Source organism: Dufourea novaeangliae, unplaced genomic scaffold (genome assembly GCF_001272555.1).
Source record: "Dufourea novaeangliae isolate 0120121106 unplaced genomic scaffold, ASM127255v1 scaffold187, whole genome shotgun sequence".
Taxonomy (NCBI): domain Eukaryota; kingdom Metazoa; phylum Arthropoda; class Insecta; order Hymenoptera; family Halictidae; genus Dufourea; species Dufourea novaeangliae.
The window spans coordinates 2,778,120-2,794,603 of record NW_015374075.1 but is presented as its reverse complement, the minus strand read 5'-3'; the positions used below and the strand labels follow the sequence as shown (position 1 = coordinate 2,794,603).

General features: G+C 37.0%; 1 protein-coding gene across 1 annotated transcript in view; it reads right to left on the bottom strand.

The window, feature by feature from the left end:
* Positions 1-5,818: 5,818 nt before the first annotated feature.
* The window catches only part of LOC107190544 (tubby-related protein 4), a 74,074-nt gene continuing 63,408 nt past the window's right edge, over positions 5,819-16,484 (bottom strand). Inside the window, exons 9-16 of the mRNA XM_015579359.1 lie at positions 15,493-15,892; positions 15,116-15,293; positions 13,459-15,052; positions 10,844-10,957; positions 8,567-8,789; positions 7,721-7,900; positions 7,495-7,642; positions 5,819-5,838 (exon numbers count right to left, since the gene is read on the bottom strand). Of these exons, the coding sequence (XP_015434845.1) occupies positions 7,526-7,642; positions 7,721-7,900; positions 8,567-8,789; positions 10,844-10,957; positions 13,459-15,052; positions 15,116-15,293; positions 15,493-15,892 (2,806 nt within the window). The 3' untranslated portion in view covers positions 5,819-5,838; positions 7,495-7,525. The remainder of the gene's footprint in view (positions 5,839-7,494; positions 7,643-7,720; positions 7,901-8,566; positions 8,790-10,843; positions 10,958-13,458; positions 15,053-15,115; positions 15,294-15,492; positions 15,893-16,484) is intronic.

Sequence of the window (16,484 nt, the reverse complement as noted above, 5' to 3'; positions counted from 1 at the left end):
AATGATTGTTCAGCACTAAGACGATAAATCAACAATCTCATCATAGGAGAGAAAACAATACTGATACGACTTGCACACTATGTATATCCTGTCGTTATCATATAATACTCAGTCACAAAATTTCACACGTGACACAGCGCTTTTTTGCTTGTACATATAAGCATATTCTTAATAGTTATGCTCATAAACGGAACAGTTAACGTAAAGAAATACTACCACCTATGGATCAACGTACATAGTCTGACTTGAGCTAGGCCGAACATGTTCGAACTGTCAGTCACGATTGGGGCGAGTAGCTACAGACGCCACGGTCGGTTTATGCAAATCTATAATATAGTGAAATAACAATTGCTGTACAACAATAGCTCCGTACATCTTCCAACAGTTTCATGTGCCACTTTCATATTTTTATAAATCACTTGGTTCAATTTGCACAGGTACATATAGGCACTGTGTTCATTGCTAAAATAAACGTTCACTGATGACCCGGTAATACTATAGTCGAGACAAACTCAATTAGCTGTTCAAGATCAACTTTGAACCAGACATGAACATAGTCTGAAATGAACAAGATAAACCACTTATGATGTTACATACAGCGGTGACTATAAGAAAGTTTATATCAAAACGAAATATAATTTAATAGAAACCAATAGATGTTGCAATGACAGTTAAATTGCAATTAATGAATCATAGATTTTAATAACTGGTACAATATCTTTCAAATAACTTCGCAAGCATCTCGAGACGAGGTTCATTTTTGAGATTTAATCGAAATTTCTTGAACCGTCTTTAGCACTGATTTACTCTAGTAATCGATTGCGTTAATTCTTTTCTTAAATTTATATAACATAACATATCCAATATCTTCATCGGTCACGTTCATTTTGAAGGTTTGTAATAACTGACATATTTCCTCTACGTTCGTGATATACATTTTGTGACATCGATTCCTACAAATTGCAGATTCTATATACATGGCTTGTTCAAGCGTGTTAAACAAATTGAAAAAAAAAACGCTAATGACGGTACAACAAATGTTCTTATTTTACTTTCAACCGAACAAAATGTTCAACAGAAAGCAATACGTGTCTATTTTATTCTAGTTACTAGAATAAGCACCTCAAAATATTTGATTTTTCATAAATATCCGAAACTAGTTACGACTATAATTAGATAATATGCCTGCGATCATTCTCAGTGCCGTTGAACAATCAATTGATTTTTTACCCGGTTACAGTTGAATTTTATGTATATAATTTAAATTTAAATTAGCATATCTAACAATAAGTGATCATCATTAAACACAGCGTCGATCGCCTAACATTAACAGAGCTCTAGGGAAATAACGGTGCGCGAAGAACTGCTTGTGATCGACGTAAACGTTGCCTGTTACGTGACTTAAGTCCGTCTTGTTCGGCGGATACAATAAGGACGTATGGAATATTAAAAAATAAGTGGGTCACATTGATGCGGATCTTTTCATATCAAAATTTCGCGAAAGTATGAAAAGTTAACCATCGGTGGAACTTTCACAATAACGCGATTCTCTGTTCCTTTTCCTCCTTTTCCGTTTCTGTTCTTGTTTTTTTTTCCGTAATTATTTTCTCGTTCTATTTTTCTTAAAATGACTCTTTGGACACACCCTCCTCTCACAAATAAAGGAAACTCTATTATGGGTCTTATACAAAACATTCTCCGGATAAATATACGAACCCATGATCAACTTCGGAGGATCTCGAACGACAGTCGTATGTGATCCAATCGATCAGTCATGATTTAAAAATTGCGTCGTTCTTTTTACAGGTGGTCGTTGCTTTTTGTAACTAAGGCTTCCTTATACAGAAAGCCCCAACGTGCGTGGCAAACCATGAATGGAATTCAATTCTGTTTACATTAGATTTTGTTTTTGTGACATGCTATTTTGAATACATATATAGTATTCTCTCCTTATAATTGCGCTTTGGGGCATAAACTTTGGGCTTTTAACTGCATAAAGGGTGCATGTTAAAATCTTATAATTTGCAGGAAACGAACATTTTCACGGTACATGTCCCGTTTCTGTAGCAAACAGAAATTATTTACGTCCATAGCTCACCCTACAGTAAGCGGTACATTCAGCCTTCGAAGGTTCCTGCCAAAAAACAAATTCCTTAGAACAATGGAGATATCCCCTTTCTGCAATTACGGATTCATTTATTAATCTAAGAAAAGTGTACTTCACTGAGTGTAAGGTTCGTTAAGTTAAATATAAAATAAAAACTTCAACTCTCTGGTTTCCTCGACATTGAAAAGAAAGTTGCATATCAATGAAACAATCGCTAAAACGTATTCCTGTTTTCTATAAATGCGTTACGTGAATCCAGAAACGTGATTATATAGGGAGAATACTGTAGACATATTCAATTTCGTTTAATTACATGGAAAATTTGTAAAATACAAATTTTGTTTGTTTTTTAATGAAGAGAGATGATATTATATAGGATCATCTCCTTAAGAGGAGATTATATAGGATTTTGTTAAACGAAACGATTCCACCTTCAGACTTGAAACGAAATTGTAAACGAAACAAAATACAAATAACATGTGTATATTGATGAATTTTTTCTTTTCAAGTTATTATCTAAATATCTTTAAGCGGTATAATTTTGTATGCGTGATATTCATCCTTGTTTATGAAAAATTAATAATGCCTATTCAACAAAAATGAGAAAATCAGCTATTAACGGTTGAAGAATTTTTATAAATAATGTTAATTAGTCATCAATGTTGTAAGCAAATTATATTCATCGATTATATTAATTACTAGACACAAATATTGATGCGTTTATATCATGCATGAATGCGTTAATCACAAGAGAATAACAATTTCAATAAAGATTAATTTTTATTTTATCGGTGTTCTAATGAAAAAAATGTCTGTTTAGTATTTCTTCTTTAGATATAGATCATGTCCGCGTACAACAATTTCTTCAGCTTCCGGCCTATTGGACGTGGCGCATGAAGAATATTTAAATAATAACTTTTTAGGAAATAATGTATGAGCATATGTTTACTGGAATCTTCATACCAATTGTAATGTATTTCTTTTTAAATTCTAAGCCCAATGTTCTTTCATGTACAGGCGTGAGAAAAAACTGTAAAGAAAGCTGTACAAATGAAGTTACTGAAAAGAAATTTTCACATTACATCTGAAAATAATTTTTTAACGAAAAGACACACTTTCCTATTTGATTAGAAACTGTGGGACCTTCTGTATAATACTTCTCGATGAACCTGTTGTTCATATCCCGTGGTGCAAATGCAACAGTGTATAAACCAGAAACTGACTCAACGCTGATGATATATGTGCATATTTACGTGCTGTCGGCTACTGGTAACAATAGGTAATTGAAGGTACATATAACGTTGTCTATAAAACAAAACAATCGTACGGTCTAGCGGATTTATATATTGACAGTACCTATCATTGTCAATACGTGTGTATAAATAGTTATGGAATTATCGCTAATTCACGAGTATGGGGCGGCTTGGACATTCGCTATAAACGTCATTGGAGATAATGCTCATTTTAACACCTCTCTAAATCGAGATGACTATAATAAAACGTTCCTAGATTCTTATCCTATCAAAGATTATAAAAAGAAATCGTGTTACTCAAAAACTGTATGGTTACAGCTTTGATGATACACCTTGTCGGTTTTAAAGGGTTTGTATTATAGTCAAATTTTAAAGGGAATCGACTTAAATAATGTATCTCCGACTCGAAAAGAATTTTTTCTATTTAATAAATAGAATAATAAACTATAATGTTTATCTAAATAAAAATTACACAGTTTAGATCGTAGATACTTTTATGTAATAAAAGCTCAAGGATTAATTATGTGTTCTATAGATGAATCATATTTATGTACAGTAGATGGTACATGAAATACAATTACAAGTAGTCATCATAACAGATCCAATGTCATCCACAGTAGCCGCTTATTTTTTAGTACTCCACACTTAAAGTGATAATGAGGAACAATGAAATTACTTATGCGCTGATCTAACAGATTCATAAAACCATTTCAGATAAATAACTGAACGAGAAGTTTCATTGATTCACTTCTATGATCAGCCAAGTCGATTCCATCTTTCCAATCCGACTATAAAGTTATTTCGTTCATGTCCTCGAAGCAAACCTTTGTACGTTTTAGGAGTAACAATACATAGACAGATACAGTAACACTGTTGGTCTCTGGATGTCTACGCAGCGACAAAAACAAGAAAATCATATCTCTACTTGCAAGCACAAATTTAACTGCACGTACACCCGCGCGCAAACTCGGCTTCCATTAGGGGAAAAAGCAACGTAGAGGTTAGGGCCTCCTACTACTTGGTTAATTTATTTCAAATACTGAAATAAATGTTAAACCGAATGTTAATTTCGCATAAGTTTCAATAACTCCGAGACCAAGTGGTAGGAGGTCTTTCCCTTACATCACTTTTTCCCCTAGAGGTGGCCGAGTTTCCTCGTGAGGGTACAAGGCTACTCCGCAGTACGAAGATGATCCTAACCTCGAATTACCAGTTAACATTGATTTCACGATACCTCCTTCCGACCATCGTTTCAGCCGCCCCATCTCGAGATCCCATTACGAAAAAGTATTCCCTAAGCGCTCTTCTCGTAGGCCTGACGTTGATCTTTTTACGTTACTTACAATTAGGCGAATGAAATACAACGAGCATGGGTTAAGTACAGACGACAGTTAGTTTGATGCGTGCGCACATTGGTATACAGGCGAATTATTTTTCTCCCTTCCGTTAAACACTTTCCGCTCACACCCCCCACCGTCAACCATACCACCACCCCCTCCATCATTCGTCTGCCCTGTTTCGACAAGGACGAACACAGGCCGGACGTTAAAAGTTACCATTTAGTGTTACCTTAATTTTTTTGTTATATAATACGCGTTAAGAAACATTTAATTGAACAACATGAAACGCTCGCGCGATTATGCGAGTCCGTCAATATACATATAAAGTGTATATAAAATTCGAATACATTCGGCGGACCGCAAAAAATGAACGAGGTGAAAAACTTTCAACAGCATTTACTAGAGTCCAACGTGTCGCATAAACTATACGAAACAATGAGCACTCGAAGTTTTGGGAGAAACGAAATATCTTTGGACGGTACTGGCGAAGAAGCGTTCAACAAAATCTCATTTACCACGGTCACCCACAGACACAGAATCCCCCACGTTTTCTGTTCTTCTGCTCGCGCACCAGGATCGTTAGTTGTAGCTGCCCTTGCTAAAAATCCGCGAGGCGAAGTGGTATTACATCGAAGTACTTTTCTTTTTCATATTTTTCGTTCTAGCTTTAAAGCCGTTGGTTCGAGCTGCCCCGCGTAAGGCCCCAAGAAAGTGTTCCTCCCCTTTTTCGCGCTACACACAAGGTTGTTTCCGGCTCGATATCTCTTTTGCAAAAATCTCTCTTTCGTGGCGACGGCTGATTTGTTGTTTTTTTTTTTTGGTTTCTATCTTATTTTTCTTTCTCTTTTCCTTTTTAGAACGGTCACTTGGTTACCTTAAAGTCTTACTGTCTAGCCCGTCACTAGCTTTAATAATCGAAAGACATATGGCTCTATTACACGCTCAAAAGCTGTATTTAAGGATGTCTTTCATTTTTTTTGTAATTCTATGTGTAGCGTATCGTTACAGCTTTTTAATTTCCCTACGACCTGCTATTTTTTTTTCTTCTTTGTTCTTTTTTGGACGAATATTTCGTTTTAATTACAACGTACGTTTTGTCGTAAACTCCCGGCACCTGTGTTCCAAATTTCACACGAACCTGAAAATAAATTATAGAGTGGAATGAAATAATCGCAAAATAATGATAAAATCGGTTTAAAGTAATACGATAATGCTTTGATTTTCTTCTTAGATCAGTCGACGTATTTTCTATAAGTTTTCATCGGCTTAAAGTCCCAATTGTGTTATAATTCTCTAGACTTCATTCGCATTACATTATCGGATTTTTTTAAGCCATACAATTTAGTATTATTTACATGTTATTCAAATACAAAATTACATTGTAACTTCTTTATTATGTTTAGACGTAATTATCTTCAACATACTGTTATTCGAAATACCATTTTGAAACAGAAATGTTATTAGTATAATTATTTATTTTTATTTTAACAGATAATTTGGGAAACAGAATGTCTAAGCTCTTTGCATAGGCGTAGCCAGGGGTGAGCAGAGGGGGTGGGTACTTGCTCCCACCTGGACGGAAATGCCCCCCCCCCCCTCCCGACTGATAACCTGGCTACGCCCATGTCTCCTTGAGTGAATCTTGCGAATCGACAGAATTTAGGAGCCTATATATGTATATAGACAGGGTTAAAAATTAATATGATTTTAAATTCATTCATACCCCCGTTCATAAGTACTAGGACACCTGCTGATACAGTCTCATATATCTAGAACGTAATAGTTGATCCAGATTATATAAATTTTACTAATTTTATGACGTCATATTGAGAAAAATATACATAGTGATAGATGTATTTATTATTTATATCATTAACCATTTGCAAGAGGTACAGGAAAATAGTGAACTAAACGTTATACGTTGGCACCCATAATCCCCTGATATAAACTCCATTGTAAAAATTTGGAAGAAATTAGATTGGAAAATCCGAGAAGTCTGCCTAAAATCTCAATCTGATTCGTGGAATCATTTACAGCACACATGAAACTAAATAACGACAGATGTAATGCACAAATGAGACGAATACCAAAATTGATTAAACCGGTTATCGAGAAAGTAGTGACAGATATATGGGGTGTGTCAGGTCGGATGGTATCACAACATGTGGTGATTCTATAAGAAAAAATAAGTAATAAAATTTTGCAGGGGATATTTCATTTTCGAAATAATCGAACTAGAAAATTTGTTGGATACAGGGACAGTAGAATAGAACCATAGGACTACGGGTCTATTCATTGCAAACCGTTTCTACTTATTGCCAGCATGAATACACGCGTTTTACATCAATTTTCGAACCCAATTTTCACGAAAACGAAAATCGAAAAAATGTATTCTTATTTTCGACTTTTTTTCGTATAAAATCACCTCCTGTCCAATTTTACTACCCAATCTGGGACACTCTGTATAGACGAGAAGAAAATTTAATTTCATTACACATAATTGGACATAGTGAGACATTTATTGTAACGTTGAATATATAATACTTTATATTAACTATTCTACTTTGAGTAGAATTATATATTCTAAGTCTTATATAATATTATTAGAATATATAATTCTACTCAAAGTAGAATAGTTAATATATAATTGTTAAAGGTTTTAGTAATTTTCCTAACGATCTTTCAGGTTTACTTACTTTTCCAATAATGTCTTAATATGTACTTGTGGACGAGGGTGTACACTGAAACAATACTCAAAAATAAAACGTTCAAATAATCATAATTATTTTCATACTTGTATCAAATGAAGTACCGGTGAGTGTCAGTTACTTGAGCCGTTGTGTAACATTGGCCAAGGCAACGGCGAACGCTTGCAGCGCACTGAAAGGATATTGAAAATCCAGCGTGTAGGCGTTCCCATCTATCCTCCCAAATTGCATGACCTGCAAAAAAATCGAAGCAAACATAATTACCCGGGCATATGAGACAAAGAGTTATCGATACGAAGATTGTTCACCTACCTGACGACCTTTGAATTCTATTTGAAAGTTTTTTGCGCTTTCTTGTGTCACCCTGCCGCCAAAGTCAAGCTGATATACTTGGCTAGATTCGTTCCACATAGGCGCCTTATTATGCATCACAAGTTCTCGTCTTACCGCTTCCGATTTGTGACTAGATATTCCGACCCCTTTTTGCTTTAACTATGTATCATAATCATGAATATTTTATTAAAATGATGTACAATGTAGTTTACTTGAAAATATTTAGAAAAATTGAATGAATATATTCGGTCTTGCAATAAGAAAAATGAATGTTCAAAACTGCATTGGACTTGTTCTGTGAGTATGTTCGTAAAAATATGCATTGTCATTAATTTTCAATAATGGGAATTGAAGGAAAATCTTTCTTACAAATTAAGAACTTTATTAAAGTAATAGTAAATTTAAAGCTTCGCTTATCTTCGTTTAAGATTCTATTTCTTCGTGTTCTACACGTTTTCATGTGTCATGACTAGACTGTGGATGTTTATAAATATTCAAATTTTCATACACTTTTTACAAAAATTAAAATCAACACTGTATATTTTACACCAATAAAGAAATTTATTAAATTAAGGTGTTTGGGTAGTAAAACCCATCGACGTATTTTACGCGTATTTCGATTGCATTTTCAACAATTAATAACTCTCAAACGAAGCTTGAAAGCAATTTCATCATTCTTGATTTTCGTCGTAATTTGGCATGTAGAATTTACCCTGCGATAGTATCGGACATTTTTATAAACTCCCTGTATAGCATTAAAAATGTATCATTCCGTCTTTACATTATGAACATTCAAGTACATTCAACATTATCAATTTTACCAACCTTTTGGCGTAACTGTGCCTTTTGGAAAGTTTCAAGGTCTCTGTAGTTCGTTGACGAGTCGTCTTGAAGCAGACCTTCCTCGTCCGAACTTTCACCTCGACTCTTTCGCGCCTTTCTACTTAATAAAGGACTCGATAGCAGCCTTCTCCTAATTGGCGAAGCTGACGCCGGTCTTTTGCCTTTCTTCGAGGGTGCTGGACTACTAGGAGAACTTCTGGGCAATCTAAACAATGTATGCTTTTTGTTACGTCGGCACATAAATTGACTCATTCGTTCCTGGCCTAAAATTTGTTGACACTCTTACAAGAGAAGGACCACAATTGTCCGACGCCGAGTTTAAGGAGGTTTTCTAAGTTGATAATACACAAGTTCCTAATGATATATGTGAAATATTAGGCGTAGACACTCGACAATTTTAAAGATATAAACAAATAAAATTATGTACATTTAAGATGTCCTGTATGTGAATATAAGTCAAACTTGTCGAAGTATAAGGTTGTTTGGCTGATAAATCGGAGGTCTTGGAATCGATTCCTGTTCATCGAAATATTTTGGTTTTACTTTGCCAACGCAACTTCGATAACTTTGATTTATATTCATAGTATATCTTGAAGGGTTGTAACTTCAATTGTTTATGTATTTAAAATTATCTGGTGTCTATACCTAATGTTTCACATATATCATTAGGAACCTGTATACTATCATCTTATAACACCCTGTTAAAATTAACTTTAAACAATTAAACACCAACAACTACGAATACTTATGTTCATAAAAAATAGTTAACAGTTAATGAATCAATGATCATCACTGAAAGTGTTAATTAAGATTAGGTGTGTTATAATGTATTTGTAATATAATTCTAAACTTTGGTCGGTGGCATACGTAATAATAGTTAATGTGATCGTTCAGTTGTAAATATATTGAAAATGAGAAATGAGATTTCTTTACACTGATTGTCGTGGAAACGAATTATAAACATTCATTGAGTACACGTATCTTTGTGAAAAAAATCAGCTATGTATTTCTCGACAAATTATTCAGTAAATGATTTATTTAAATTTTTATCATGTCTGTTATGTCATGTTTTTCATATTTAATTTTTATTTCTAAGGCGAATGAAAATGTAAGCAACTTAAACAATAATTATCACTAATCTCCAATATTTTGTACCGTTTATGTCAAAGGATAGAAAGATACTTTGAATACAAGCTTATACTGTCATCTTACTGGAAAAGTAAACGATTATTCATTGATCACCTAATAATATCACCATCGTGTATAAATCCGTCGATGAGTGAGAATACGAATCTATGAAAAGCTGTGAAGCAGTTATATGCATGTACCCAGCGGACAATCAAAATCGATTTTCTAAAAAAAAGTCTTCTTGTAAGAACGTTTTGTATCTACCTTATCATCGTCACTTCCACACTCTGTATTCAGGGTGGGTCACCTAACTTGATGATTTCAAATTGCTCTTAAATTACTTGCTGTACAATAATATGTTCCAAAAGAAAATTGCATGGTATTAAGGAGGATACATAAAATAACAATTTGCTTTGTACTACCTTACATTTTTATTGCGATATGGTCACATTCAGTTTTTTAAATGGGACGCCTAATATTTCTTCTCAAATGTCGACAAAACGCAATTGCATTGATCGTAACGAACAACTCTTCGAACACCACCTAAAATAAAACTTACTTCATTAATATCTCGGTAACTGTTAACTTTAGACCCCATTTTGGTACAATATTCTTTTATGCAGTGTTTGGCACTTTATTGAAATTAAGGGAAGAAATATTAGACATTCCATTGAAGAAGCTGAAGGTGACCTTTTTATCTCGATAAAAATGTAAGGTGGTAAAAAACGAACTTCAGTATTTTCTCGATGAATGTGAAAACTTCGGCTCCCCCTGTAACGCTTATAGAATCAGTCGATGAATTTCGCGCGTCACAATTTTGAAGTCGCTTTTTTCGACAACTCGAATTTGTATTTTGTCAGCAACAACGAGACGGTAGCAGAAAAGGACAGCGAACAAAAAGAAAGAGCCTCGTGAAAGGGTAGCACCTGACATTTTACATTACACGCTTAACTAGTTCCAAGCAAGACCTCCCAACTTTAGTGGTGTGGCTGAACTCTTAACTCTTAACTAATATATTGTCTTAGATGTCCTTTGATACCACGCAATTTTCGTTTGAAATATTTTCTCGTACAGCAAGTAATTTACAAGTAATTTGAGATCGTCGAGTTAGGTGCCTCACCCTGTATTTACCTGGACGATGGACGAGGCGATGGCGGTGGTAAAGAGTGACTCTCGTCGAAATCTCGAAGTCGAGCTGCAAGACCGTCCAAGGATGACGCCAGTGAGCCGCTTGGACTGGAGCCTCTGTACAATGTACAATAACGTACAACATCGATATAAAATATTGTTGCGTGGACGCGGCATGACTTCCGAATAAATAAAGACAATATTAATAAAAAGGAAGAATTATTTATTTGGAGAAGAAGAGTACATATCTTAACACGTCTTTTCTATTCTACAGTCGTAGAAGGAAGGAGAATTAGTGTGGGTTTGTCAACCTCACAGAGTTAAGGGCAAATGTCCAAAGTTACAATCTACTTGGGAAGGACCTTATGTTATTGTTAATAGATTGAGTGATGTTTACAGGATTCGTAGGAATCCAAGAAGCAAATATAAAGTAGTTCATGTTAACAGGTTAGCAGAATATAAGACAAAATGATGAATGGGTGAATGTCTATAAATAATTAGTTACATTATAAAGAGATAGGTAGATAGGATTCCCCACTTCGTTTCGCAGGCTCGGCGGAAGGATGGAAGGGAATGGGTGTCGAAGCGTTCTGCTACGAAGATGTGTCGTTGATCCTACCTTTGTGCAGGATGGAAATGACCGGGGAACTTTAGAAGTATGAATGTAGGTGTACTTACTGCCCGCATTTTATCTGGAAAGGATGTAACCAGGTCAAAACGACGAACGGGAGGAGGATTGAGATGGTTTTGGCTACGGTTGTTGTTAAACAAAGCCGACCTTAGCAGTCGTCTTAATCGTAGTGCATGGTGGTAGTTAGGCATATTTATGTTTTAGGTATATGTATGTTCTTTTCTTGCTGTTTTTCTGTCCTCTTTTTTTTTCAGAGGAAAAGACAAGTTACTATTTGGAAAAATGGAAAAGGATTTCTTTGACGAAGCAGAGAAGTATTTTCTCTTGAGGGCGGATACTATTGAAGACAATGAAAATTATTACGCAAGTCCTCAAGATTGATTATTATTGTTATTATAAATTGTTAGATTGTTTTGTCGGCCGCTAGCCCTCCCAGGTTTTTAAACCGTGGTTTTCCATGGGGCAGAAAGTGTTTTCTGACCGAATGTCAGGCTAGTTTTTGGTTTTTATGGGTCCACGATAATTTTATTATTAACGAATATTCCCACGAAACCAAAGGCCTGTTTCTTCATGAAAAAGAATTATTTATGTTATATAGAGTGTTACATGTTAAATTGTAAACGTATTTGAGTCTTAAAAGAGGAGGAGGGGGGAAGTGTTACGTGTTACCTGATAGGTAGCACGTATTGTATAATGTTAAAGCGAGAGACTTCAGGTTAGCGACGTCCTTTTGGTAACAACGCCAAAACAGAGACAGAGTAGAGTCGTGATAGGACTGTAGAATAGAAAAGACGTGTTAAGATTAGCGTTGTTAAAATGAGCCTCGAGTCTTGAGCTTTAACAGCTCGAGTCGCGGTTCAAACCCTAAAGGCTCGAACCCTCAAGGTTCGAAGCTTGAGTCGTGAAAGCTCAAGTTTTTAATGCTCGAGCCTTTAAGCTTGAAGGCTCGAGTCGTATAAATTGTACGTAGTGAAGTAATGTACAGACTTTGAGTTTTCGAAGCCTTAAAACTTAACCTAAAAGTTTTCAGTTTGTAACTCTAATATTACACGAATCTTAAGCCTTTAAAGCTTCAAGGGGGAATAATCCAAAAACGTCCAGAAAAGCGTGGTTTTTGTAAATTAGTTTTGCAACACCCAAACCTCTCTCAATTTGTTCACGGTTCATTGATCTGAGAGACAAAGTTGGGACATTTTTTTCGTTATTCACGTGATATTCGACTTAATATTTTAGTAGAATATTTTCGAAAAATTATACTTTGAAAGTATATATAAAAAACTTAATTTTTTCCAACCATCACTGTGTTATTCCACATTAAGTTTGAAGCTTTAAGGTTCAACCCTCTAGAACCCTTAAGTGTTAAATAATGGAATTAACACTAAATCTATAATATTATACTTTATACAGTTTTTAAAGTATACAGCCATGACTGCAAACACATGAGAGATTGATACCAGGAAAGGGAAACGAAAAATGAGACAAAATAACCATTGAATAGTAGACGAAATGAAACATTGCTAAAAATTTGTCTGTAATGTTCAAAATATAATATTATCAACTGAAAACATACTCTTACGCCCTGGTAGTCATAGATGACCGGCAGCAAGATTAATGTGCTACTCATATTGTTTAATATATTATTATATGATTCCAATGGGCAATCACTGTTTGGCGCTGAAGACAAAACCAGCAGAAACACTCTCGGCAGTGAACGTGTTAGCCTCGAGCTTCCAGATCCGAGCCTTAAAGCTCGAGTTTCGAGCCTCGACGACTCGAGCCCTGAAGCTCGAGCCTCGAGCTTCATATGATTTTATCTACTAAGCTTTGTAGCTTCAAAGACTCGAGCTTTATACAACACTAGTTAAGATAAATACTCCTCCTCTCCAAATAAATAATTCTTCCTTTTTATTAATATTCCCTTTATTTATTCTGGAGTCATGCCGGTCGACGCAACAATATCATCGACTTATTAAGATCGTATGCTTACCTAACGGGTGAATTAGAACTTTCCACTCGACTCGGTTTCACGGCAGGATTGACCAGATTAGGACTGGCTGTACGCTTCGTACACTGAACGAACACCTCTATCGCATCGGACGAATTCTCCAATGACTCGTTACTTTTATCCTCGGCCATTTCCGCGTTAGCGACCCCTAACGCTTCTTCGATGTGTTCCGATAACTTTGGCGGCGCAGCGACATGCTCGTTCATTGGGAATATGTCGCTGGAGTCCAGACTCTTCGATTTGCCGCAGTTCCGAAGCCTCGGGGATTTAGATGTCTGTTGACCGATTTCGGGCTGAGGCTTACTCTTTTTTCTCCTCTTCGTCTTCCTCGATACCAGGACTAGCCTTTTATTGGGCGCCTCCTTTCGAAGCATCTTCAAGGCGACGTCGCAAGGGACCAATTGCGCGTCCACCATGTCCAAGTAACCAACGCTGCAACTTCTGACGATGGAGTCGTTCAGGCAAAGGGGACCGATACTGACAACCGTCGGTGTTCTGTGAACAGCTCGCGACTGTTCCAACGCCACTGCTTCGCCGCGTGATTCGTCGTCGATGAAACGTATCTCCTCGGTTTTACCGGTGGAACTACAAGTGGCCGGATGGTTCGCGTTAGTTTTACCGCAGGACTCGTGCGGCTTGAAGTCTTTGTACTTCGTAGTGCAATGGGAGCAAGACTGTCCAACGCACTGCTCGATGTTTTCCGGGAATTGATAGGAGCACGCCGGCGAGTGATTGCTGGTCAAGTGTATACCATTCTTGGTGAACGGACCGTTGCTTTGTCCATGCTGTGGGTAAGAGCTTAACGAAGATGCTTGATTCACAGTTCCTGAAGCGGTGCTGGTGTTGTGACTGTTCTTCTTACCCTGAACCCCGTTGAGGAAGATCGTTTGTGTCGGAGAGCAACTGTTGTTGTTGTCCAAACCGTTGGCGACGGCAGTTTGCGAACAGCCACGACTACTCGACGCTTCTGTACTCGAAGGCTGACCGTTATGTATGGACAAAGAAATAATTGTCGTCGGACAAGACGAGAGTATAGTTTTATCGTCTTGGGATATCTGGTTAAATTTATTATTCTCGAGCTCTTTCTTCGTGACTACACCGGCTTGCTGATCAGCTAGAACAGTCTTCATCCTCTGGATGTTGTTCGTGTAATCGGTTCCAGTATTCGATGTCGCGATTATCGTCTCTGTAGGTGCGACTGCGTTTTTCGGCGACTGCAGGGCTGGAACGTCGCAACATCTCGGTGGATTGTGCCTCGGCGGCGTTCGATAGGTGTTCGTGGGAGCGGTCCTCAGATTATCGTATAAATTTCCCATTTCCTGCAGGTCCACGTAGGGCAACTCGTTCTCGTAATTCTCGACCCTGGACAGTGTGGCGGGCAAAGCTTCACTGGCTATAAATTGATTCGAAATTTGGGATTTCGGGCGATTAGAGTTCAGCCGTGCGTTACGGGGTGTCATTGGCGCGATCGGCGGAGCTTGCGCCTCGGTAGTACTCCTCGATGCGGCTTGGAGTTCCTGGAACGATTCCTCCTCATCCTCGGAAAATAAGTTTGGGTTAAACGTGGGATCTGGACCTATGGGAGAATAGCGTCAGTTTCCGTGGTGAGAAGCTTTTGTCGTTAAATTTGAAGACGTACCTGCTGGCACATCGTCGCGCAACTCTGTCATTACCAGAGTCATTTGTCGTGGTTGCAAATGCAACAACGACGTACGATAGGTAACCTGACCCAAGTTGGCGGGCACCGAGTCCGCTAATCCATGAAACTTGAATTTCGTGCCCCAGATATTGGACGTTACTTCGACGAGCCTCGCGTGCTACAAACAGATACGTCTTGTGACACCGGCGGTCACGCGACTAGACTTTGGAATACTCTGAGACTCAAAGAGCTCGTTAAACTTTGTTACATCACAAAACTTCTTAAATCGATTCGATTGCGGTCTTCTTTAGCACACACGACATCTAATAAGTTAGTCAGATAGTACGGAATAAAAAATAAAATTTCTTTTCTTTTACCTCGGGCAAGGTGTCCACGTAAGTAAGATCGTCATTCTCCTCGGTCGTTTTTTCTTCTCTTTTTCTTCTATTTTTTCTTTTGTTCCTAGGTGATCCACACAGGTCAGCCGTGTCTCTCTCTGTATCGGATCCATCGCTGAACGACGGACATTGCGACATATCCTCGACTACTTGTAAAGTATCTTGACTTTGCGGATCGAATATCACGAACTCTGGCCTGATTTTGCTAGTTCGCCTACCCTTCAGGAGGGGCACCAGTCCTCCTAGGTACTCTAAGTATAACGTGTAACATGGAACTGGTTCCACCGCGTGTCTGAGCATGGTGCAGTTCAATCTTCCTCCTCCTGGAGGCGGTCGCGATACGAAACGCCTTAACTCTCTTGGTTCTGGTACTGAACATCTGAAAATAGTGTACGTAATATACATTGCCGATTTGAACAAAATACATACGTAAGATATTTTTGCGTGTTACATCACACCTTACTTTTTTGTTTCAGTGGAATTGCAAAAGATATGGTTGTAAGATTAGCTTGGAACCACTAAGTGATTCTAATTCGATCGTGGTAAAAATTTTTATATTATTTTGCTCGTTAACATTGTTTCCACTGAACTTTCTCTATTAAAACGGCAGTTTCCTGCAGAACAACTAAATATGCAATTCTTTTTCGGAGTATCGTTAAGAAATGTTTAAGAGGATACACCTCTTTGTTGGTCTAAAAAAATAGGTAAACTGAACATTTTTTTCTCAGATAATTATTGAACAAAATATTAGGATCGCTTTAAAGGCTGTTATGCAATATTTTAACTCTATTTTTTATACGTTAGTTATTATTTAAAATTACAAAATGGCGGAGTTATGCAGTATTGTCTATTTTTCTGGAAAAACCTTGTCAGCTGGTACCTACCCAGCAAATCGCCGAAACTATTCATTTGATTAACTTTAAATATGGACACATTATTCCTTATATAATTATCTACAATGTAGCGTACGA